General features: G+C 39.3%; 2 protein-coding genes across 2 annotated transcripts; both read right to left on the bottom strand.

Moving 5' to 3' along the window:
* Positions 1-576: 576 nt before the first annotated feature.
* Positions 577-18046, bottom strand: aff1 (AF4/FMR2 family, member 1). The gene is made up of 19 exons (XM_026173527.1): positions 17557-18046; positions 13047-13167; positions 11355-12203; positions 9422-9463; positions 9197-9283; positions 8509-8542; positions 7330-7387; positions 6761-6902; positions 5785-6684; positions 5606-5694; positions 5305-5518; positions 5089-5183; positions 4941-5004; positions 4709-4845; positions 3896-3967; positions 3471-3564; positions 3311-3348; positions 2999-3213; positions 577-1917 (listed from the first exon to the last, which is right to left on the bottom strand). The coding sequence occupies exons 1-19, from the start codon at positions 17571-17573 to the stop codon at positions 1796-1798; spliced, it is 3390 nt and encodes a 1129-aa protein (XP_026029312.1). The 5' UTR covers positions 17574-18046; the 3' UTR covers positions 577-1795.
* Positions 18047-22660: 4614 nt separating this feature from the next.
* gsdf (gonadal somatic cell derived factor) lies at positions 22661-25897 on the bottom strand. Its single transcript, XM_026173528.1, has 5 exons — positions 25590-25897; positions 24961-25118; positions 24765-24857; positions 24572-24675; positions 22661-23891 (listed from the first exon to the last, which is right to left on the bottom strand). The coding sequence occupies exons 1-5, from the start codon at positions 25697-25699 to the stop codon at positions 23742-23744; spliced, it is 615 nt and encodes a 204-aa protein (XP_026029313.1). The 5' UTR covers positions 25700-25897; the 3' UTR covers positions 22661-23741.
* Between the last annotated feature and the right edge of the window lie 1296 nt (positions 25898-27193).

Genomic DNA, 27193 nt, shown 5'->3' with positions numbered 1-27193 from the left:
ATAAAAATGAAAGTGTTAGGGGACAAAATCCACAGTCCTCATTTTGCATAAAAATGCTTTTGCAAGCCAAACTCAATCTGATCTTTTTATTCAAAATTCCCTTTTTCTGTTCAGCCGCATCTCTGGAAGCAGATCCAGTGACCTGTGTTTACATTTGATCTGCATCAAGAGCATATAAGGAAAAATACAAGTTAAAAGCAGTGACGTGTCCACTGAATCTGACCGTATTGGCTTGTAATGACCGATTTCAGCCAGGTCACCTGACTCTACCTTCTTGTTCTTTTAAGCAAGCTCAACAAAAGCTTTAGGCATTAGCAGTGGTATAACAGTAGCACTGTGCTTCCTTTGTCCTGAGGATGTACCATGTTTGGCCAGCTGCACCTCATAACTGCACAAATTGAGATGAGATCAGGTTGCAAGATATTTTCATACCTGGTTGTCTGTGCCAACCATGTGCAACTACAGTACGTCTGTAGAGTCACAAGCAAGAATTTGGTTACACAAGAAGAGCACTGTGAATTGTGTACCTTTTCACAGCCAGCATGGACAGCAGGAATGATCACAGGGACCAGAAACTCAACGTGTGCGTTGCTTTTATTTGACACTTGAACGCTATAGTTTCCACGAGGAGGAGGCCAAAAGTGCAATCTTCTTTGACTTGATGACAGGAATAAAATGAAGTCTGCTTTGGTCTAACAAATTAGGCACTACAATTAAACGGTCCTGCAGCCAGATCACCTCATACCACAACTTCACCATTATTCCAAAAACCATTAAACACGATTCACCAGTGAGTCAGGTACTTCCCAATCATCATTCACACAAAAACAGCATTCCTCACAGGAGCAGAAAGGTAAGACACAAAATGAAATGTTTATAGCCTGAAATCAACAAGACTACACTTGCACCTGATACACAATGGCTTCTGAAAATGCCTGTGCAGATACAGCCCCTCTGAAATAAAGGTTTTTCCAACTCTGCCTCTCAGCTTTGTTCATATGTTAGTTGTACCCCAACATACCTTCATTCATCTGATTGTGATTAATGCATGTGCTCATCATTTAGCCTTCTTATTGCACCTGCACTGTGTTGTCAATCTGACAAAGCCAATTTGAAACAACAGAAAACAGATTCCAATATGGAGGATTTAAAATGAATAAATTAAATGCCAATTTAATGTAACCATCTGGCACTTCTGCAACACACTTCATGGTCTTTAGCAGAAAAAAAAAAATCAAAATACAAAAGCCTAAGTTTAACTTTCAGAATGAAACAGATATGAAATAAAATCAACCAGGAAAAGTTGAGACTAAATATCATTTAAGTGCTGCGTTTCCTGACATCAATAACAAAAGTTGGCATAATCAGCATAAAAAAGTAACACCTTTGTGAGTACTTCCACCACAACTGTGTTTATCAGCCAAGTAGGACCAAAGTCCATTTTCAAAAATATCCGATGTGCTTCCATTCAAATGCCACTAAGCCCCGATTTGTAAGTATTTTCTGACATCATCTGAAGGTGTGGTTTTCAGCATACGTCCATGTTTTTTAAAGTGTCAGGAAAACAAGGCGACAGGAAGAACAAGAGCATCAGTGTGTGTCGTCTTCTTGATGGGGAATCCAAAATCTAGCCTTTAGAGCATGCATCCGCATCGATACTGTTGACGAGATTAGTCAATGTCCATGCCAAAAATGGCACAAGCCTGAGGGTAAGCTGAGGTTGTGATCAGGGTAAACATACCAACGTGATTTTAAGGCAGTGAGAGGCAGCTTGAAGGTTCACAGGCCTTCGGTGTCATACCTTTTGGCTGTCCAGCCTCAGCCAGTAAACACCTTGTCTTGTGTAGCGGACCATGGAGGTCATATCTGAAGACAGGTTTAAGGGCCCCATAACAGTGTCCAGCTCTGCCAACATACCTGAAACACATGGAAACAAAAGCACGGTAAAGCTCCACAAACAAAAACAAGTCCATCCATCCATTCGCTTCCACTCATCCTTTTCAGGGTCGCGGGGGGGCGCTGGAGCCTATCCCAGCTGTCATAGGGCAAGAGGCGGGGTACACCCTGGACAGGTCACCAGTCTGTCGCAGGGCCAACACACAGGGACAGACAACCAGTCGCACCAACATTCACACCTAGTGGCAATTTGGATTATCCAATTAACCTATCCCCACAAGCTGCATGTCTTTGGACGGTGGGAGGAAGCCGGAGTACCCGGAGGGAACCCACGCAAACACGGGGAGAACATGCAAACTCCACACAGAAAGACCCCGGCCTGATGGTGGAATTGAACTCAGGACCTTCTTGCTGTGCGGCAACAGTGCTAACCACCGTGCTGCCAAAAACAAATCAGTCAAACAATTTTAATTTGTTAATTCATTTTTTTGTTTGTTTGTTTGTTGTTGTTTTTTAAAATAAATGTGATGTAGCACGGTACAAGTTAGTCAGTGATGCATACTGAGAATGTCAGCTGCCCACAGGAACAGCAAAGCAACAGGGCAAGCAAAACAACTGGATCTTTCAATATTTCCTTAGTTTGTCATCTTTACTTTGCAGTTTCTCTCAATATTACCTTAGTTTCGCACACAATTTCCTATGCATAAACTGCAAATAAAAAATACAATTTTTTGTTATGTCCTAAATCCTTGTCAAGCAGATGCCAGCTATGAGGGGAAAACCCTTCTCACTGCAGCTGCACACAACTAAATTTTACTGGCTGACCAACTTTGCATCCTTTGCCTTTGGTGATGGCGCATTATGATTGATAAAATGTTTCTTGTAAACCTAGTGGAGTTTATAAAATCAACAGATTAATTGCTTATGAACATCCGACAAGTGACTATTTGCATCATTATTAAAGCACAATAATTAAAGTGTCCTGTGTGGTTAGAAAAGCACAACCAATGTCTTTAAGTCCCTCCACACTACAAACATTCACTGAGCTTTCCAGGTCGTTTTAACCTTCTTTAACCTTTGGTCTCTTTTCCTTTGTTCTTACCGCTGCCTTTACGTGCCAACTCTTCTGCCTGCTCCCAGATGTCATGAGCACTCAAAAACAATGATGTGATGTTGACATAGGTGAAAGTCATTTGTTCAATGGCTTGAGGAACTGCCACAGTACTGCCCACAACCAACCCACTGGCACTGTGGTTAGAGCTAGGACCTGAGGTGGTGGCTGGAGATGGCAGGCAGGTGGACAGGTTGTCTCCCACTCTAAAGGAGAATTGTTAAAAAAAAAAAAATACAGAATGTCTTTACACAGTTGAGAGCAATGTACTCGTTACTGTAATATAGAAAGAAAATGACTTGCCTAGATGTTTGAGGATTGTGTGTTGCCTGAGCAGAGCTCTGTAAGAGAAATTTAATCAGCAAAACAAATATTGACCAGCTCCTGTGCTCATACATCAATGCCATTTTCTACAAGTAATAAGGCAATCTGCCATTACAAGCCATCTCCTTTAAATACTTACACTGAAGTGTTCAGTGAGGGTCTTTGAATACTTTAGTGCAGCTTTGTGTTTGTGTCGAAACATGGCCATTTGCAGGAGAGACTGGCACTTCAAACTACAGGACACACATGACTGTTACTTACAGGTCACATGACTACAAACAAACAACAGAATAATAGTGAATATTATCATCCATCTATTCTACAACTCCTAATTTCTTATTTCTATTTGCTTACGCTTTCTTTGACAACATATTTAGACATGTGAGGAATTGTTTAATAAGAACTTTATGCTGCTACATATCAGTCAGTTTCCAGTGATACAGCCTAACTTCCTGAACTAACGTTACATGAGGAGGCATCAAGACAAACCTTCACAGGTTAATAGGGTCTCAGACATTGTAATAAATGGAGAAAACAGCACATTAATCATGATTCAAACCTTACCATAAAACTAGAAAGTCTTTCTCTGGGGGTGGAGCAGAAAGGTCCACTGAGTTTTTAAGTTTCAGCACAAACCTGTGAAATTAGAAAATCAGATCAAGTCATGGATCAAACTCAGAACCAAAATACAAATACCATAGATACACTGTGACAAATGTTTGTCTTCTTCTAGAGAAATATAAATTACTTGCTTGAGTGTCTTGAAAGTTAAAAGGCACATTTTCCCTGCTCTGTACTTGGCAACATGATTTACAGGCATGCGTCTGCTTCCACTATTAATTCACTCATGAATCTATCCTGGTGTCAGGCTTATTACAGGCAATTTTTACTGTGCTAACTAAAACAGCGTTATAAGATGCTTTTGTTTTTCTATAAGGCTCTCATTGGAACATTACAATTTTATATCACACTATGATAGACCGCTTCTGCATCACATTAAAAATTATTTACTTTGAAAGTATTTAGAGTCCAACTTACTTGTGATCTCACATTACTGGCTGATATCAGTCATTTATCTATGTTTTATGTAGCTGATTATAACAGTGGATAAATCTAATTTTTAAAAAGAGTTACACTGTTACATTGTTACATAGTTTGCCCACAACAGGACCGTGTGTTGCAGCTTTGTTCAAACCCTATATCAGATAAAATTCCTATATCAGACAGGCTCCATTTAAAATGTTAACATTTCAGAATAAACTTATCAGAACTGTTAAATGAATCCAAAACCTGGAGCATTTTTACTCTGTAGCTTTGCCATTACAACAACAAAAGTTATAATAGTGCAAACAAGCTCTGATACATGCAGTTTCGTACTTGAGGAGTTCCACAGTCTCTGCAAACATTGTGTAGGAAGACAACAACGTCTGTGGATCTTTTTCCATGGCAATGCCACTCTCAACAAAGAACATGGCAGCATCAAGGTAGTTGAAAGCTTTACTGAGCTTATCCGACTACGGAGAGAGAAACATGTACATATTGGTCATTAGTTAGTTGTATGACTCTGAACTGGATAAAACTTTATAAAATCAAGTTAAAGAAAACCTACCTCTGCATCTGCTTTATGCTTTAGTCTTTTGGCCTCTTTTATGTAATGTTTCACTGGATGTTGTCTGTGAGATAATGTACTAGTGTGAGAGGAGCACCAAAAATGCATAAGCAGGATATTAGCTGACATTACAAGCAATGAATCTTACTTCTCTTCAAATTTGAGCAAGGATCTGTTAGCCACAGCTTCGCTGAGGGGCTGTGATGATGATGTTACAGCAAAGCTGACCTTTGGGGACTTATTCTAGGATTGCAGGGCACATCTTGGTTAAAATTTGAATTCTGCTTATTAAGAGCCAAGTTTTCTGATTAAATTAGAAATCACTTAATCAAATTACTGGTTAAAGGAAAAGAAGGATAATTACCGTTTCAGACTTTGGGTGCTCTGTGGATTTTCCATTGCTCTTCTTGTGTTTATGAGACACCTTTTTCTTTTCTGTTTTCTTACTCGATTCTTGTGTTTTCACCTGGCTCTTGTGAAGCTTTGACTTTTTAGCAGCATCTTCAGATGGTTCAGGGTGCTGACAATCTTTCTTGGCCTTCTTCCGCTGCTGGGCCTCTGCTAGACTGCTTGAACACCTACAGGTGACAAGATCATTGAGGACGGTTCAAGGTACAGTGTAAGATGGTTAAATGATAAAGATCTGACCAATTTAGGGGACCTACTTCAGTTTCACAGAAACTTTTGTCAATGAAGCGTTCTTGTTTTCCAGCTTCTGTTTCTTCCTGGGAAGACCTTTGTTGTCTACCTCAGCCTAGAGAAGAGGACAAACCAGGCAATAAAATAAAAACTTTCCGTGCACATGTATGTTTACTAGAAGAGCACCAAACCTCGTGCTTCTCACATTTTGTGGTTTACTCTTCCTGCTGGTTTTAGTGTGGCTGTGTGTTGCAGAAGTACCACCGCCTACTTTATCTGGATCCGTGACCGGTGCAGATTGTTTTGCAGTGCTGGGAATTCCTTGGTGAATGCCAGAGGTCTGGGGCACTCTTGAGAGCAGACTTAGCTCTATCTTCACCATTAGGGATCTGGGAGTCCTCTCGAGGTCCAGAGAAGCCTTGGCAATACGCCCAGGCTTCTTTAAGTGCTTGTGGGTCGTTTTGTGAGGCATCTTGGTGCCCGTCTGGGAGATGGTCTCTGTGTTGGATTTGCTACAACTGATGCTGACTGGTGGGGCAGGCTGAACAGGGCTTTGGGCGGGGCAGGAGTTAGGAAAATGCTGTGAACTGAGTTTAGTCCTTTTAATGTCTCTTTTACCATTACTGCCTTCCTTACTTTTTTTGCAGTGTCCTACTTTCGTCTTTACCTTGGGTCTATCTGTGAAACACGGGTATTTTGTTTGAGCTGTTACCGCTTCCTCACATTTCACAGGGGTTGCTGCATCAGTGCGGTCTGGACAACCTCCTTTCACCGATTTTGAGAATTTCTTTGAGCTGTTCACATTAGCAGAGAGAGATTTTTGGCGACTTTGCAGACAACAGTTGTCCTGAGAGCTTTCACTGCTTTGCTGAGAAACTGCGGTGCTGTCTGTGTGGTGAGAAGAAAGCTGAGGCTGAGACTCCCCAGTAGAGTCAACCACTTGAACGCTGGAGTGTTTGAAGTCTTGAGTGAACTGTTGTTCTTTATGAGATGTGTTCTCAGGAACAAGTACCGCGCTTTGACTTTCACTGCCAGAATTTGGTTGGCTCGACCTGATCCAGTTTCCCAACTGCCAGTCCTCATGGCTCACTGCTGGGGCGTCAGCCTGCAAACACAAGTTGATTTCAGAAAAGGACGAACATAAAGATTCTGTACATGTACATATAAAAGTGAACGGTTACCGCAGTTTTAATTGAGGTGCCAGCTGGGGGCTGAGGTGGCTCCACAGTAGAGTTTTCACTCTCCGAATCTGATCCCGAGCTACTCTCCGATTCACTGGAGCTCATAGACTCTACCCCGCTGGAATGTGCCCCTTCAAATGAACTTCATCAAAAACACACAAACACCGGATCAATATTCAGTTTTTCGCTAGTTAATACATTCGGCAAATATGTACCAGAAAAATAATTGATGAGATAAACAATTCGATAAGTGCACCGTTTTAAAATAAATTTAAAGCCACAAAGACTGAATTAAATCATTAGTTGTTTAAATTAATCTGCTACTTTTTTGATAATAAACCACTTCAGCAATTAACAATTTTTGTTTGCTGCTTTTTCCCCTTTGTAGTAGTAGTAATAGTAATAATAATATTTAAATTAAATAGGACTACTTAAATATGGAGTGATGCAAGTGAAGTCTGTTTAGAAAAATAATTCAATAAATAGGAGAAAACCAGTGATTTCCTTTTGAGTTTAGCATGGTTCTTTGGCTGGCAATTTACATTTCAGCTAACTGCCACGGCACTTACGATGAGGGCATCTGTTGGCTGGGATGAGATGACTCAGGAGGTGAGGAGTCATGGTTTCCTGGAAAAAGTAAACAAGAATTAGTACAACAAAATAAACAACAGAAGTTTAAAGTGGTTTTAAGCCTTTGCACTGAAATCTACTGGCAGAGTTTGGATTTTAAAGGTTATGTCTCATATCATGGAATTCATGCACTATATGGATCGTTGGGATGTGTGTACTTTTAACTTGTGTTGGTAAAACACGGCACCCCCCCCCCATATTTGATGGCAGGTACTTCAACAGCTGGGAGTCACTGGGAGTTACTGAGTAACTGCACATCCGCCTTTGCCAGTAGGACCTGAAAGTTGGTGACATTTAACCAATATGTCTAGCTAAAGGAAGACTTAATACACTGCCTCCACTCACTTTCCCTATAGAACATTTTTCCATCTTTGAGAGAGCACCAGAGTTGTACTTAATTCATTTCATGTAAAAAAGTTGATGGAAAAATCCACTGATATCCAGAAATGTTACATAAATGATACTGATCATGCCCTGTTGTCCTGGGATTCCTACCATTTAAGCATTTATACACTGACATCTACAAACTACCCAAAGCAGGGTGTACATGCGCATGGCACTCTCCAGGCAGGAGCTTACTCCTGCATTACCATATGCCAGACTACACTGTAAAACAGCTCAGAAACCGCTTTAGGAACATTACAAAGGGTGCAAGGCAATGATGCAGTCATCAAGCTCTCCAGATCCCACTCTAACTGAGCAACCTCAAACCACCGGACCCCAAGGGACTTGATGCCAATGTTCAAGTGCCAGACACAATAGTAGACCCTCACAGGTCCTCCATCCATGCCTTGATAGGTCAGAGCTGTTGCTTAAATGAAAGGCATCATAGTGAAAACAATACTAAGTGGAAACTAAGAAGTAAAACACCATTCACTACTTCTCTCATTTAGATAAGATGAAATAAAACTGTGGGTGGTTTCTCAGATCTGTGGCCACAGAACAGAGCCTGTTTAATAGATCACATGACAGAGTCGCCTGCTACCACCATCAACCACAAACATAACAGACTAGCACCTGCTTTGCATTCACTGCCGATTTTTCAAGATAGTATAGAATACAGCATTTCTAACTAAGGTTGCTTGATCTATGACTGAATACTTCTTCGCTTCACTCACTCTGTCCTGGACATGAAGAGGCATGCTTTGCTTCCTGTAAAGACAGATAAAGAAACATGCTAGTGTTAATCAAGGTCATACTTGTACTTGATCTATATCTGCACATTTATGCCCACGTTTAGGCTCAACTGATAAACGCTTTAGCAACAAGACCTATGTTACAGCTTTTAAAGCTTTCTTATGCTGATTTTAGCGGTCATGAAAAGATTATTCTGAGAAACACAAAAGCAAAGCTAATTTAATCACAGATGTAATCTAACTTGACTTGTGTAACTGAGAAGTTGACCTATGGCTGACACTAGTGAAAGACAAAAATATCCATCCTTGGGGAAGCATAAAAGTGATGTGTAAATTATCTCCTAATGTCTAAGGCCACTGCACAGCTGCATGGACTTATTGCCAGCGTGTGACTCAGTCACACCACAGTACTTGATGTGAATTTGTCAAAATTTGAGGGAGCTTTTGCACGACTATAGTTTAAAAGAAAATAACTTGGCCAATCTGGACTTCATTGAAGACTATAAGATACAAAATACTTTATAGCACCTTAGAAGAATTAAGATTTATTCTGTCTCCTACAGTGACTGACCTCTGCTCAATAATTTCAAGTTTGACAGAAGGAAATAATGAGGCTACCAAGACCCCTGCACTTATATAGACACGTGAAACATAAAATCAGATTTTTTACCTTGGCTAGGAAAGGGGACTTGGGGGGCTCATCTGTGCTTGGTGTGCATATAGTTTTTAGGAGAGGTGGCCAAGCATGAGCCATTTCCTATAGAGAGAAAAAACAAAGGGATATTTATTGTAGTGTAGTGCATGCTGCATACACTCTCACTGGAGTCACAACACATTTGTTAATTTCATCCTTTGCCTTTGAATTGAAAATAAGAACGCAAGCAGGTATTTTTACCCTTAAGATGTCCTCCACACATTGAGCTTCATCTGTCTTTGTCTACGGAGAAAAACAAAACGTATTCATTTCTGAAAGTACCCAAAGATCTTTAAACAAAATAAAGATCAGCAAATCTGTCTTCAACATCTCACATCATTAACTCCAAAATTTATAGCCAAGAGACAGCGATAATGCAATAGCTGTCCCTCATCAGCACTGAAAATTGTATAGTTTTCAAAAGTAATAGTAATTAATATTGTTATAAGATAATAAGAAAAAAAAGAATTTCATCTCTGTGCTAGATACAGAAAGACTTCTGCATAAGAGGGTGGAAAATCGTATTTTGTATGTGTGACATTTGACTAAACAGTAGGTTGAGGTGTGTGTTTCTGATTAAACATTTAAAATAAGCAACAACTGTCAATACTCTATATCAGGCTACATTAGATAAATACTACAAACACATAAGTCCACATGGTACATTTCTGTTTGTTTTCAGGAGTCTCTCCCAGTTTTTCCTTCTGAATGGATAGTGTTTGAGATAAGGTCAGACTGAATGGGCCCCAGAGCAGTTATGCAAGTTGGTGACAAAGCTCATTTATTGTTCTGCTGAGCCTAGGGGTGAATTTATCACAGGTCACAAAACACAGACTGCTTGCAACATCATACTGTCCACCTGAGAAAGACATGAGCACGTGCTCAAAAGACATTATGTAATATTTACACAGTAAACTTTCAAGACGCATCGTTTTCAGGAGTTTCCATACTCTTGTGATAAATAATGTAGAACTCATCCGATTGTAAAATGAAACAGTGATTACATTGTGTTTCTAACAACAGAACAGTTCATAAGACATCTATAGCCGTATACAGATGAGGCGTTAGTAAGAAATCCAAGTGAGTCACTGCGAAGTTATCTTGCACTGGATTTGTCCCAGCAGCAAATACAGCAGCTTATTCACACAGATTTGCTGCTGCAGGAGGGTAAGGGGGAGGTGCGGAGCAGTGCAGGTGCAAGGGTTGGGTGTATGTTTGTGCGTGTGATAGAGAACAGATGAATAGAGTTCAGCTGGAGTTCTGCCAAATTCTCAAAAAACAAAAAAACGAACAAGATGTTTTCAACGTAGTGAACAATCAAGTAGAATCACCGCAAATTGTGGAGACATTAAAGATAATTTGCCAGTAATACAACTGTATTTGTAATAATGCACATTATTAACAAAACCAAATTCCCTCCAGCTCTGGACTGTTGTGGGCTTAATATCACAAGCTTGACAGAATGAATAGCTTTAAGTGGCAGTAGCTAACCTTGAAATGGTAAGACTTTTTTTTTTTCTTTCATCTTTTACTACCATTTCTGACTTTTCTTTTAAATTAATACTTTGACATTTGTTTTCTGGCAACATTACCACTTGATGATGAATGAATGAACTAGAAATCTTAGCTTGGCATTGAGAGTGAAAAACAAATAACCTTGTTCTTTCTATCGCTAACTGGTAGGTTTCATCTTGTTTGCTTTACACAGGTACAAGTGATAAGGCAAAAAAAAAAAAAAAAAGCTTAACTTTTACTGGCTGTGTGGCATCTATGCCAAGTTAACCTTCTCCTGGCTCGATACACTCAAACCTATTTATTATTTATAATGCATCCCGAAAAGTGCATTTATCATAGCACCATCATCAACTTGTTTAGGCATTGTTGTTCTGGAAGAGAGAGTGTTGTTAACCCTTAACCCCAACAAAGTTTTGACAGTTGGGCTAGCAACATGGTAGCCCACTGCTAGCAGTTAGTAACAAGAGTATAGGAGGCAAAATTGGATAAAGTGCTATAAATGCATTCCATTTGTGTTTTTTCAAATAAATTAAAGTACTTTGTCATTGTTATTTTACTCAAAAAAAACCCTGCACATTTCACAGTTGCTAAGCTGTAATATCTAAGACAATTAACTCACCTCCAAAAATTGTGGCGCTTTCTTTGTTTTACCCAGGTCAGACTTGCCTATCAACTCTGGCAGTGGTGCATATGGTTCTGGTGAAGGCTTTAGCTCAGGTGACTCTGTGACCAACTGGTCCTGCCCATCCATGGGCCGCACGTATGCTGTTGGCTTCTGGGTCATGACCACACTGGGCTGCTTAGATGACAACAGGAGAGGAAACGTCTGGGAGGGTAGTGCGTTAGTTTTGTTAGCTTCAGGCAGTGATACATCCTTAGGGGATTGTTTAATTTTCAATATGGAAACATCTACATTGCTGGAAGACTCAGAGGCATGGTCTGTGGACCCTTGATATTCATCAACAGTGTCCTTAGTGTCCGTGTCCATGTGATTATGGTCACTGGAATGTAGGAAGGGTAGCGGCTTAACATCGTCAGACTGATCAGACATTTCGTGGTAAAGACTGGCACGGTCCCTGAGGTCTGAGAAGACTTCGTTCTTCTTTTGTTGTTGTTGATGATGTGCTGAGTGGTTAAGCTGACTGCCCTGACTGTGGTTTAAAGGTGGCTTTGAGAAAGTGGATGAATGTCCATGGTGAGTCGGGGAAGTGGTAGTAACTCCTCTCATGGGGTGCAAGGAGTTACTAGAAGGCTCCTTCTGGCTTTGTGTGGACATGGAAAGGACCTGGTTCTGAATTGGAGGTTTGGTTGATTTATCTGTGTTTAACTGACCCTGATCCGACTGTGAGAGGTTTGCATAAGCGGGAGTGGGTATCATCTCAATGGAAAGTGGTGAGGGAGTATCCACATCTTCATAATTGCCCAGCATCCTCTGGATTCGATTGGAAAGTTCATCTCCTTTGTTTGTCTACAAAAAGGATCAACATGTTAATAGAAGGCCTATATTCAGCCTATAAAGCATTTTTCCAAACATAACTGCCCCAAACTCAAAGTCTGTCTGGTTGCGTCTAGTTCACAAACATAATCCATACACAGCTGAGTGTGAAAGAGTGAGGGGTTTTGTGTTCTAGCAAACACAAAACCCCTCAGGCACCAAAGTCCTGGCATATGATATCCTCTAAAATGGACTAAGAAAAGCTGCATAGGTGCTCACACCCAAATACATACAAACCAATAAAGGGAAATTAACAAATAGATATTCAAAAAAAAAAAAGTCTTCAGCCACACAGGAGAGGGAGTATTTTGAATGAAAATAAATAAATAAAAAGCTGACCACAAGGCCTTGGCTTTTATCAGGCTACATACAGTCCTTCTCTTTTCACATTCGGAAAAAAAAAACAACAACCAAAAAAACAAAACAAAACTTTATTCTTATTCAATAGTTTTCTAAAAGTTGCTACAATTAGCCATCAATTAAAAATAAGGCAATGGAAAAAACTCTTTTAAATCCTCTTTATAGTGAGTTAGCATGATCAGTAATGTTCACTTTCCAGGAGACCACAGAGTGGTAAAGACTGGGATGCAAAGACTAAAGAAGGAATATCTGGCAGGACTCTTTAAATGCGTATCAAATACACCAGATATTGTATTCACGATGTAAAAACTGCCTAAACCTGTTCTGCACATACTGTCACAATGTCACTCTGTTGCAGTCATTAACATAAAAAAAAAAAAAAAAAAAAAAAAAAAAAAAAAGAAAACCTTGCTATACATAACCACAAGAATTAAAACTTGCAGGTGCATGCTTTACCTTGTATGGCTCCCCAAAAAGGGGTACATTCTCAGGCTTAGGTTCTTGGGTTTGGCTGGCTTCTTGGACCCTCTGTTGCCATGCTCGGAGGCGAAGGAGGTGCCTCTCTCCATCGTGTGCACTGCAGAGGATTACAAAGAAAGACAGATGTTAACTGAACTGCTTTTACAAGTATACTAGCTTAACAAAATAGCCAGACACAGAGATTGACAATAAAATGGAAAGCTTACCATCAAACTATGGAGACATGGTTAACTAAATGGTTTAAGACTGTAATGCAGCCCTTATTTGTTTTCTGACATTATTGCTGAAACTGGGTTTGGCTTAAGAGATCATAAAATTTAGTGACTGCAATTTTAGGGCATCATATCATACTCTTATTTACCCCAGAGGCAGAGCAACAAGGTCTAATGGGAGAAGGTGCCATCCGTCATATCAACAGACATTTGTAATTGGACTCACAGGTGCCCTAAGGATTCACCAAAAACATTCACATCTGTTCTTTCTAGTCCCCAAAGATAACATGCAGCTCTTCAGACATAAAATAGATGATTATAACTAATAGTCTGGATATTCTGTCACTGGCAGAAAGCTTGTTTACAATAATAAATTATACTGTAGAAAAACAGTGTAATGGAAGCATTTCCGAGGAAAATCAATACATGCTACATACTTTGGATATACTCACGCAAACTAAGCATTTAATGTACCTTTTGAAATTTCTGTTTTCTTCCCAAAACAGTGTTATCGTCCTCGCTGAGAGCGGCCCCAGTGGAATGCCTCCATGGCAACAAGTGGAGCAGCAAAAATTTGGGACTAAGCCAAATGCATAAGGCCAAACACCTCTGAAAGCTCAAACCAGTAACAGGCTCTTCCTCAGAAACAGTAAGGGGTAAACAATACAGCTGATTATATTAAAATTACAGGCTAGTCTTTCAAAACAGTCATGAAAGCTTTTGTTCTGAAGATTGTATATGGAGATAACAATGATGCACAAGTGAAACAACCCAAGTATCTTATAGAAAGTAAAAGGCATACAGAAATGTTAAATACCGAATAATCAAAGACAACAGAGCCTGTTTTCCACAGACTTGAATTTAATTTTTATTGATAGCACATCTACAATAAAAATTACCATTAAAAAGATTCTATTAACTGTCTTTTTATACACTTTCTTTTCTGCTAATCCAGCTTAGATTTGAGAATGTAGTTAGAATATTCCATCAGTCAAAAGGTGACAGGTGGGTTACACCTGAGACAGGTCACAGTGCTAACACAGAAGAGATAAATTGGCATATTCCAAGCCTATAGCTGATTTAGAATCACAAGTTCAACTAACATGGTGGGGGAATGCAGACTCCACACAGAAAGACTGCAGCCAGCAAGCAGGTTTGAACCCTAAACCTCCTCGTTATGACGCGACAGGAGCGAGGACAGCACCACTGTCCACCCTCCACACTGCGGTGTCCAGGTTTATATGTCCAGTGTCTTCAGTCCAAGACAGGGGTTTTGGAGTCTGTCAGACTGTGGGAGTAGACACTCAGGCAGCTGAATGATGCCGAAGGCCACAACAACAAAGACCTAACTAGGGAGCCAGCTGGCAGAAAATAAGAGATGTGAGGGACCAGGGCTGTTTAGCAGTGACTGAACTTGACGTGTCCCTTAGCATACTGACAGCAAGGGGGGTGGAGGGGGTCAAAGAAAATAAATAAATAAATAAAATACAGATAACCCTCTGTGGGATCATGTCAACTATGAGTCTGGCTGACTCCTTTGAATTTGGGAGACAGAAGAATGAGAAAGCTCTAGCATACAAATGCCAGTCACAGAAGACAAAATACCACAAACTAGGTGACTGCAGGACAAAACAGCAAAATAACAACCTTGCATAATTACCCACAAGAAAGCAGTACCGATACTGAAACGGCAAAAGGACGCAAATTCCACCTACAGTACACACACGCGCGTGCACACATGCATGCATACGCACACATGCATGCACACGCACACATACACAGTTCGATGAAAGATCTTGCAGTGTCAGTGGTAACACAAATTCAAATCAATTTGAGACAGCGGTCACAAAATCTGAGGGCTCAAATCAGATAAATATAGAAAGACAACAATCCAACCTAGAAAGCGACTCAGTTTTATCAAGTTATCCTGTCAAATGTTACACATACTTCTAATCTGTCTCAAATTTAAGAGAATGCAGAGCCACCTCTATGGCAAAGATACTCAAGTTTCCAAAGATAGTATGAGGTAAAATTACATCTTGAAACTTTGTTGAAAATGGCTGACAGTCAGTGCCATGACTGACCACACTGCTTTGCCTTTGAAGCACTTTTGCCTAATTCTAGATTTATAGCATTCACAAGGTTCTCAGAAAAAGTCATCTTGACCTCAAGTTTAGATGTCAAGATCACCGAGACTCAAACTTGCCTGAGATTTTTAGTAGATAGACCTATGGTATGAATTTGGAGCTCCTGTATGGTCCTATTGCATTTAGAAACTTAGGGTCCCCGCCCCCTGCCCTCCCATCCAGCAGTGTGTTAACAATACCTTATCAGCCTTTTACAACTGAGGGGTTGGAAAAAAAAAAAGGGTAAATAAATAAAGGGTAAAAAATGATTACTTATTTCTTACTGTATTGTCTAAAAATGTGGGAAGAGGATTACTACTCATGGTTATATATTTCTTAGATTGATTTTATATTCACTTTTTAATTTTGGTGAGACAAATCAAGTAATTGGAAGATGTCACCGACAGGTCTCCCCATTTTAAAATCATTCCTTCGTCAAAGTCATTATAAGTGGTTTGAGATTTGTGAATTTAAAAGCCATTCACATCACTTCTATTGGCACGGGGGTTGCCAACAGAAGTGCCCCCAGCAGAACCAAAGGATTCCTTCACTGCAGAAGTCTAGCTTTTCACTTTTGTCTTTAAGAATGAACCCATGGCTTTTATTTTCTAGATAAATCAATTATTCTACAAAATAGGCAGTACTTGCGACATTAGTGAACAACTTTCTCTTGCCGTTTTGAAATGATTAATGACCTCTATAAAGAGACTTGGGACATATAGAGAACTTGAGCTGCCAAGCAGGGCAGATATATTTCAAAACCCATCAACCTGATACTGAATACTCACTTAACCCAGCTGTCTCAGCCAATTTACAGACTATTCAACAATATTCCTCTTATTTCAGAAATTATTGAAAGGGGAAAAAACCCCAGCTAAATGGTCATCTGCAGAGGAATGGTTTATTTGAAGAGTTGCAGTCAGGATTTACACTTCATCATCTTGTGGCAACAGTGGACTCCTCTCTATGATTGCCCTGCTAGACCTCAGTGCAGCATTCACTGCCATAGACCACAATATTTTACTATACAGATAAGAACATGACACAGGTATTAAAGGTACTGTGCTGCAGTGGTTCGAAGCAAATCTATCAAACAGTTTGTTCATATAAATGAATCATATAAAAGGCGTTCCACAGGGTTCTGTGCTGGGACCAGTGCTTTCATACATTATAAAAGCTTCACTAGGGCAGTATCCTTAGAAGGCATAGCAAACATTTTCATAGACTACTTGCTTGTAGTTCCCAGGATATTTAAAAGTAAAATGGGATGCAAATCCTTCAGCTTTCAGGACCCTCTTCTGTGGAACCAGCTCTGAGTTTGGGAGACAGACTCCCTGTCTCTCAATACTTTTAAGATTAGGTTTAAAACTTAACATTTTGATAAAGTTTATAGTTTGAGCAAATCGGGTGACCCTGGACCCTCCCTTAGATTTGCTGCAATAGGCCTAGGCTGCTGGGGGCTTACCATGATTCACTGAGCATTTCTTCTAGACTCACCCCTTTTCATTCTCTCACTGCATTTTGCACTCCATCATCAGTTATTATTAAGCTCTTCCTTAATAGTGTGTCTTTTATCTCGTCTCCCTCCCCTCACCCACAACTGGTCGCGGCAGATATAGTCACACTCACACACACACACACACACACACATATATACACGGCGTTTTTTTAAGAGCTTTGGACGCCCACATACTTCCGACTCCAGCTGTTTTCCAACTAAATCCAAGTTTTTAAGAAACGACGGCTGAGGTTTGATAATCCGTGAGTTATTAAGCGGTACGTTTTCTCCAAACATGAACGTAAAATGTGCAGTCTGAAAACACAAAACAGCTGCTATAAACACACAAGCCCCGTTAACCCAGCTGCTAAAACTCACACGACCCTGCAGTTTCCAGCTGATTCCACCTCTTCCTCGAAATGCTTACAGAGCTAAAACCCTGCACGGCTTTTAGTTTAACCTGTAAACAAAATAACAATTAACTCTAACATTTCAACAAAGTTTCAAGCTAAACCTGGCCTCAGATAAACCCTTCGGAGCGCTGCCACCGAGCAGGCTGACCTTATCCAACTAATTAACTTACTCCGACGGGTCGGACTGGGAAGCTAGCGTTCAGCTAGTAGCTGCTAGCGTCGGCTGTGTCTGCCTACCTCGGCTGAGATGTCATGGTGCGTCTCACAACAACCAAAGTTGGTTGTCATGCGTCTCTCACAGTCCTCGCCGAGGTCTTCTTCTCACTTGGTCACATTGTTTACCGGTGAAGGTGGGTTGTTAGTTTGAAAACTGTCAGGACGACGTTGTTTAATAGTTGTCTGCTGCCACTACGTGTTTGGGCTTTCCACTCTGTCTGCCTAGTGGATTGTTCTACTCTTCTTAGCCATCCGGGGACCAACCTCAGTTTTATACACTCAAATTTGTTAAAAAAGATTGCTAAAGCTGTCGATTTGCTTTTCTAAGTATATATCGAAAATAAATGTGTCGAAAGAGTCCAATAGGGGCAACATTATTAATCGTTTTTTCTCCTTTAGAGGGGTTTGCGCAAACTTTTCACAATTACCCCTGCCTGAGACACATGGTACAGCCACCTGTGTTTATATTTACGTTACGTGCTCCATCGTGATTTAACTTGGTTGACGGTACCTGAAGAATAGAATGAATAGAATGATTACGTAAAACAAGAAAAGATAGAGAATAAGTAAGTAATTTTATTATAATATGATATAACAAAACATGTAAAATGTACATAAACAAAAACAATGCTTTATTTTATAATATTTATTATTTACAGTGAGCTCTTGCCATAATTTTAGTATTGAAAACCCTACAGCAAATAATCATTTGATCTCATGATTATATGTAATGGAAAAAGAGAGATTTAAAAAATCTGATTTAGGGAAATCATCCCCTTTGTCCTGTGTGGTCCTGTTTGATATATTTGACTAATATCCATTCATAAATAAGATCATTTGAGGGGACACGTGAATAAATCGTTCTTGGCAATATGTATCCATTGAACTTAAAAAATGACTCAGTAAGAAAGCAGACAGCTTAAAGGCAAGTATGACTGGCTTTTAAACACACAAGATACCTTTTTTTCTTTTCTTTTCACACTTTCTTGTGATTTGTTTGTTGGTGGTGATTAAGACAGGCAGAATGTCCTGACTCACTCTTCACCTTTGTCACACCTTTCATGACATTTCGGAGAAAGGTCTGTCTGGAGGCCCAATAGGAGGGTTATGTTATGCTGCCCCTGGTCGCCTGCCAGCAGAGCACACCAACAAAAACCCTCCTTCATTTAAGCCTTAATAGTGCTTAGGCTTAATAGTGTGTCTACACTGTAACAGAAAAAAGGTTTCCCCCCACTGCCCACCCAAACCCCTTCAATCCATACAAAACAGTACATCAATAACAACAGATATGGCATTGATTATGTTATGCAGAGAAGAGAGCTGGGATGGGGTGGTTTGCAAAACCACTTGCAGATGTTCAGTAAATGTAGACAGACTACATGAAATTTTCCAATTTTGTGTATTAAAGAGTATCAGCTCAGCCATCAGCTGATGTATTCTGGCACTGAGATTTGCCAAGGTTTGCTTAGGATGACTTTTTGTCATGACCAAACTAACGCTGTGATTGATTAGTCAATTCAAACAGATTTTCTTTTATACTAGGCTTATCATTTAAACATGCAGTTGGAATGGATCTTTTAGTATATATTTTGATCATTAGGAATAATTCCACTAATTATTTTAAACAACTGATTATTATTTTGAGACAGATCACAAAAACTGCAATGGAACAGGAGCCTACTTGAAGCACCTTTGTGGATTTTCTTGTCCACATTTTGGAGGAATATGTGAAATATGGTGTTTGTTAAAAGACAGGAATAATGCTCAACATTTCACAGAGAAACTGGTGTTTCACCCTACTTGTAGTTTTTTTTATGGCAGTAAATTATTTATTTATACTGATTGTAATTCTGGTGCAGTACTACCCTGTAAGAAGTCTGCCATCCAGTGGATGCACAGTAAACGGGACTTAATTCCAGTACTTCCATTAGTTTACACCATACCCAGGAGGTGGCAGTATATTATGTCCTTGTGTAGTAATGAAATGCAATAAGATATTTGTTTGTGAGGATTTTATGCATAACAACTGAATAAAATAAACAAACAGACAAAATGGAAGTGGGAAAAAGAGCAAAAATATGTTTACAATCACATCTTATCATAGCTTTCTTAAATAGTTAAACTCAATAAAGATGTGAGAGTGAAAGGAAAATGAAATGGTTTAGTATTAAACTATCAACCCTTATAACACAACATTAACATCATTGCATTCTTCATTTAGAGAGAACATTTACATAGCTTTTTGCCTTTCAGTAAGTCAGCAGAGCAACAAGTTTGCCCTGAAAGTTTCAGAGTGCTTGACACATCTAAAATCATTCCCCATCTGCTCCTTTTAGCCAAAGTGCCACGAAACACCCTTACAACTGAAGTCACATAAACCAAAAATATATCAAAAGAATATTATTGTGGATAATACAAGTATATGTGCCATATAATGTTCATAATACCCACGTCATCATGCTCATATGCTTGATCATCATCTTAACACATATTTCTGAAAGAATGTAGTATACAGCTTCACTGATCATAGCAAGTGCATTAAATGCATTTTGTCAGAATAGAAAAATAATATCGTTACTATCACTCACATGGCTTTCCAAGTTTAGTGAACTTGTGGACCTCACTGTCATTTTCTGTTCACTCAGGTAAGGGATTTAAAAGCACACTGAGAGCACTAGAGAATAAATCTAAACTTGCTTAAGAATATAGAGAAATTACAGTTATTAATCTTTTCTGCCCCAGCCTTACCCCTGAATTACAATCCAAGCATAACCATCCATTGCTAGCATCTCTGATACCCTATTTTATTATTGGACCTTGGAGACCCACAATAGATTTTCCTTATTGCTGTTGGCGACTTAAGTATAAATTACAACCACTTCCAAACACACTTGTTACTTGTTGCTTCAAAATAGCTCACAAGGAAATAGTGAACATTGTATTCTATTCTATGAGTCTGAAAGGTTTACTTACTAGATACCTTAGAAAGTAAGCTTTTAACATACAAAGTATGAAAAGAATAAATAAAGTAAAATGTCTAAAGCGTTTATATAAGCAATAAGAATGTAACACTTCCAGCTTCCAGGTATGATCAAATTAGCTAGATAAAAAAAAAACAAGCTGTGTGACAATTTTATACTAACCCCTGTGGGTATGTGGCAGCTTTAAATTAATGAAAAGCAAACGATGCCAATTTTTAAAGAAAATCACCATAAGTTATAGAGAGAGCTCCATCTCCTTTCTGACAAAGGGACTGTTCTTTTTTTTTATTCATTCTGTACATTTGCATCTAATACTTCCATTAAAATGTCTAAAAATGCAGGACCTTTCATATTATTTAATATCCTAATTGGTGGTTTTACTTAAAAGATCTGGATACCTCTACCTCTGATATTTTATCCAGCACTTTGTTGTTGGCGCTGATTTGGACTTCTTTGCCAGAAGGTGACCAGATATGGAGGACATTTAAGAACCGTGTCCCCCAGAGCATCTTCCTGGGTAGAAACCTGGATGCAGAGCGATGTCCCAGCGTTCTGTGTGCTGAAATGCTGTGTGACGTCGTAACGAAGGCCGCAGCTCTCTGCGATTGTTGTAGGGCTGTTATGTGCGTGTAGTGTAGTGGCAGCTGGAGCAGTGGCTTTGACCTCCAGTTGCTCATGTCCCACAGCAGATATATCCACAGGCAATACCGCGTAGGCATGCAAAAAGCTCTCACCAATGTTGCACTTGAGGTCAGTAGGCCAACAGTATTCCCCGAGGTCTCCTAGGAAAGTAAACTAGTTTGTGAAGGCCTATACACATGCGCAATATAAAACAGGTCAGTCAGGTGGAGATAGATGCAGCAGAACCCCTTTAATTAGCGATGATGTCTCTCAGGAATTATTTTCAGAACACAGCCTGAGATTTGATTTTGCAACAAACACCCCGCACGCCTCCAACCCAGAGTTGATGGTGTCATGTTGTGTCTCCTTACCTTCAGTTGAGTCTGACAGCCGAATATTATGATTGTCCTGAAGCTGCAATTTTTTGATGTATGTCATCCCAGTACACTCCATTAAACAGTCACTTGGTTGTATCACCCTCCTGGGAAGCGGGTTGATCAGTGTTTCTTTTTCTGAACATTCAATTGCGCCGACAGCCAGCAGAAGTGGCCACAGTATGCCAAAAGACAACCATATGCCGATATGTCCTGGCATTCTGTCCAGCATTAATCAAAAACCGAGGCAGCTGCCAATGTTGAGCTAGACCTGAAACTTCACAGACTTTAAACTTAGAACTATATGTAAGGATTTCACTGCAGCCAGGAAAGGATTACATGTACAGCAGCTAAAAAAACATTAGAGGCTCCTCAGAAGTACGCAACATGTTGCTCTCCCTCACACCAACACCTAGTTTTATACAGTACTGTGCCAACTTTTCCTCATCATCTACTTTTTCCCTCCCACTTGAATTAACAGCAAGTCTGTGGCTGGCAGTAAGCCACGAGGGGCTGGTATAAGGAAAGTTTTATTTAAAAATGTCAGTTCAGAGAATAACATAAAGAATACTGTAACGTGGGTTTTATTCAGTGGTTGAGAGGACCACTCAGCCCACAACAACACTGGTACTGGGAATTCCACAGAGCTTGTCCTTTAATAAACACACTATTCACTAACCTTACAAGGCCCTGTTGAACGGCTGCTGTCTTATCATGAAGCAAGCAGTGTTCATACAACTCGTAACGTTACTTTGAGTTAAGGAGGTAAAGATATGAGGTCCATCTGAGTCCATGTGTTCATGTGCCAGCACGCTTCTCACACACTCTACAGGGGGCAGTGGCGCATACTTGTGACATCACTAAACATTAACTTGGGTGGTCTTAAAGAGACACCACACAATTGTGACTGTTACAATGCATTGTTGTGATATGTTATACTTGTATTTCTTGTGTTTTATTGTGAAGCATTTTGTTTAATTTGTGAATTATACTTACACAATAGCAACTGAGAAGTATTAAAAAAATTAGCTGATTTCAATCATTTATAATCTTTTATTGGAATAAGCAAGAATTTATTGAATGGTACAAGTGATTAAGATGGGAAAACAATGTCTTGAGCACAGTAAAAAAAAAAAAGGTTTATCTAAATATGTTAAATTGCTTTATTGTATAGCACTGTAAGCAGTATTACACTTGTGAAACATTACTTAAAACATGGTGGTAATTTTGTAAAATAAGCCGTATACAACAAAATAAAATTACAACCAAGAGCTGTCACCAGTCTTAATTAAAAAAGCATACATTTGAAAACAAACAAACAAAAAAACAAGAATTCTTCCGTGTAAATGTATATAAAAGCAGTCAGATAATGTAATGTAAATTACGCCACAAAAACATAAAACTGAAGCAGCCAATCTCAAAAATAAGAATCTGAATTTTGAACTGTTGCAACTGGCAGAATTTATATACATATGACAAATCAGAATGAAAATTAAATGTGAACAGAAGATTGTTTGTTCTCCTCTGTTAAAGCATGTCAGTCATATCACCAGTAAATAGTTTAATTATGAACTTTTAAAGTTGCAGTTTTTGGGTTTGTGGGCCAAAATTGTTTTTCTTTTTCCTCAGTTGAAACATGAAAATATAGAGTATAACCAATGGAAAGTCATGCCCATGTCCCAGAGAAATTAATAGATTGCTAAATTTATCTTGTGAGCATGAAACATAATCTGTGAAGATGACATATCAGAGACGATCTGCTTTAAGAGTAGAGCCTGATCCTCTTGTGAGAGGGTCTGGCTCAAGTCTTACATTTCTTCAGGGAACATTTCTTCTCAGTAATAGTTAACAGCTATTAATAGTAGCCTGTCCACATGAGATTTATTTAAAGACAGACTGTGAGGATTTACCATACATGTGTTGGCTGGAGCTTTCTTTGGTTCAACGATTACAGACAAAGACATAAAGATTGTGTAATTACTGTTAAATCAGTTGAACAATAATTGTCCAGCTTTCCAAAACTCCTGTTTATTACAGTGCAGCTGCAGGAATGGAAAGCCCAGACTTGCTTTGGTTTCTGGAGCCAGTGCTGAATGCACTTTCTATTTTAAAAGGGAAAGACAACCTACAAAAGCAGCGTTTGTATGAGAACAGAATTGTGGATATGATTTTTTGTTCTTTTTATGTGTGTATAAAAGCCAAACGGTTCATACCACACACTCAAGACAGCCTACTCCTTGCCAGGATCCTCAGAGTTGCCCAGCCCACAGCCACAGCTGCGGGTCAGCTGCATGGAGGAAATGACAATGGTGCTGGATTCATCCATATAGACAATGGGCACCACTTCATGGGAGATGGGCTGACAGCATGGCACCTGGTCCTGGGAAAAGATAAAGAGAGCAGGAATCAGACACGGTGCATATTTTCATGATTATAGAGCTGACGCTTAAGCATTTTAAAAATTGTATTGTTGTCATATTTCAGTGAAAAAAAAAACCCCCATAAACATTTAGAGTGTGCAGGACTTGCTCTGCTCCACACCAAATAAAGCAAGGTGTCAAGAAATGATTTACATTTTTATTTTGTTTAAATAGAAATGATTTAAACAAAATAACAAACACTTCAGCTTCTAGTTTTGATTTTTATTTACTGTTCTGTTTCCACAATACTCTCCTGCTGTCACGCTTTTTCTGGTCGATGAACTTTGTGGAATGCCTTGGCTTGTTTTTGGTCAAGTTCATTTATGTTGGCAGGAAGAAGAAGTACACATGCTTATCTACATGCAGCTGTTTCGCCTCCAGAGCACACCAAGGTAAGATACATGCTGTTCTTAGGCAGCATAGTAGAAAATAACAAAGTACATCATAAATCTAAGCATCGTGCTGTTCCCACACACCTCTGAGAATTTCCTATGCCAGGTTTTGTTTTTTGGGGGACTAAAGCACAACATATAAATATCTATGGATGTAAATGTGAGTCAAAAACATATAAATCAGTGAATTATTCTCTTGTAATAATGTCTTTGTTAACTAACTGTGTGTTGGCATCCTGGATATTTACTTGGGATGGTGGGCATTGCACAGTGGTCATGGCAGAGTTGCAGGTTGCGCATTGAACATAGGTAAGACTCAAGGGCTGGATCACCCAGCTGTCCCAGCCCAGATCTGGGAAATTAAACACTTGATTACTGTACTGAAAAATGCTGCATACCAGTATTATTGTTACACATAAATAACAATGTATTGTTACACACCTTTCATAAAGATCTCTGAGGCAATGGAGCAACAGTTCAGGCTCGCTCTGTTTTGATTATCAGCTGATGCAGAGTAGCCTGGGACTGCTGGGGCTGGAAGGAGATACAGAGGCACTGTAAGACTTTAGAGTTGACTGCCACTAAGCGCTAGGTTGAGGGTGGTACATTTTTCTGTGTATCTTTTGATTTCACATACTTGCAGTATGCTTGGCTGTGTGAGAAATGATGCTGAAGGTTCGGTTCCACTGCTCTCTGACACTGTCCAGTGCACCGGCAGGTAGCTGTGGCTCAGTCTGCAAGTTCAGAACCCCAAGGAGGTTCTTTTTGATGGACTGCCATGACTCACCTTGGCACCTGAACATCACGTACAATGTTGTGTTGGAAAAAAATAAAAGAAAGTAATCTTTGTTGTTTTTACAGCATTAAAAGAAAAAGTAGTTGGTTTCTAGATACCCTCAAATACCCTCGTGGACTAGTGGTTTGCAGATGTTTGGCTGAAGTGAGACAAGTGTGACTGATTTCATTACTGCAGCTTGAACAGAACAGTCTGTTATGTCTCTGTGCAGCTCTCCCTGAAAACCATTTGGGCAACATGACCCTGAATCACACACTGAATTTACTATTTAACCCATGTGACCTCACCGCACGTGCATCAGCACACAGCTCACTCTGATTTCTGAACAATAGAGAAAGATTTCCTTGAAACATTCCCAAAACATAATTAAAACATCATACAAATAGATGGCTGTACTAACAAAAACTACATAGGCACGCAAAATTGTGGTGTGGTTATTGCAGAGGTTCTGATTTGGTATTGATACTGACCTGTGACCTAAGACAGCAGCTTCAGGTTCTTTCCTGGATGGATCCAAGACAAATGCCATCATCATGGAAGAGCCCAAAAGCATTGTCATGACAATGAATGCAAAGGCCATCGTGGATGAACACGTAAGACTGGCTGCAGACAAAGGCTGCGGTTGGTTTCGAACGTCTGGTCGGAGGAGGAGATAGGAGCGACAAAACTGGGATGCTGCGCTGGGTATTGTTTGTCAGGGTCTGGGAACCACGGTTTTTATCTGCTTGTACCCCAACGTGGCCTTGAGATAGTTAACACTGTAGACTTTTCCCCTGTTCTGTGTGAAAGAATAAATGAACGAAGATTAATGGGTGGAGAAAGAGAGGTCACAAATGCAGGCAAAAAAAAACTTAGGAACAAGAGGTACACATATGTTGTAAAAAACATGTACTCATGTTATAGTATGCCTGCCTGGGCACAACACTTTGACAAAAAGTTTGAATTTATATTTAAAGTTGTTGTTTCTATTATTATTACTTATGTATTTTTGCTATTTCCATAGGTGAAGGAAAATTATGAACACGTCTCGATGTAATGCAGTCCATTAAACATCCTGACTAAATGACCTTATCAGTGAAATACCTAATGTAACAAGAGGCACTCTGAGACTGTCCTTCACCAAGGCAGCTCACTCTGAGGGCAGTATTGCATTTATATAATTACTTAGTTTTCTTTGTTTGTTAAAACATACTTTAAGCAGTTTGTAGTGCACTGAAACTCCTGTAAGGGTTGCGTGACAGATGTTTCATTTGATTATACAAACATTATATCACAATAGGTAATGAATAATAGGCACTGATTTTTTAAAAACTGGAAAAGAATAACTTGAGCTTATTATATAAAAACTACTATATTTCTAACTAACTAGGCAGTTATTTATCTTTCTCTGTACAATACTTTCATTAAAGTCTTAATGCACTTTGCAGTCAACTTGAAAGAAAGTAAGTAAAATTAAAAAAGGAAAATTTGAGATCAGGCATCATGATATTTAGATGCAAACTATAATGTGATGTCATATCCTGAATGTTGCAAAAAAAAAACAAAGGCAGCAGAATTTTAAGCACAATTTTATGAAAGTTTTTTGACCTTGAAGAAGAGATCAGAGGTCCAAAGTGGCGTCATACTTGGAATATCCATATATCATTTCCTATATGTTGTCAGTACAAACAAATTGAAGTAGAAAACAGTTTTAAATAGCTCTATATTCCATTAATATAACTTTTAAAATGTGACATGATCTTTTAAATTTTAATACTTTCTACACAATATATTAGGTTATAAAGGTTTAGTAAATTTTTTACCTTGAAGATCGGGATGGCTGTAAGTCAGATTTTAATTAATAGTTAATCAGGCCCCAGTCTGCACCCCTATAATGTTTTATCACAATTCATTCAAAAGGCATTTTATATTGTAAGGTAAAGAACCTACAATAATAGTGAGAAACCCCCAACAATCAAATGATCCTCTTTGAGCAAGCACTTGGAAACAGTGGGTAGGAAAACCTCCCTTTTAACAGGAAGAAATCTCTGTAACAACCAGACTCATAGAGGGGTAACGGCAACAGTCGGGGTGA

This window comes from Astatotilapia calliptera, chromosome 7 (genome assembly GCF_900246225.1).
Source record: "Astatotilapia calliptera chromosome 7, fAstCal1.2, whole genome shotgun sequence".
NCBI lineage: Eukaryota > Metazoa > Chordata > Actinopteri > Cichliformes > Cichlidae > Astatotilapia > Astatotilapia calliptera.
Note: the sequence above shows the minus strand (reverse complement) of the source record. Positions and strands in the feature narration are given on the sequence as shown.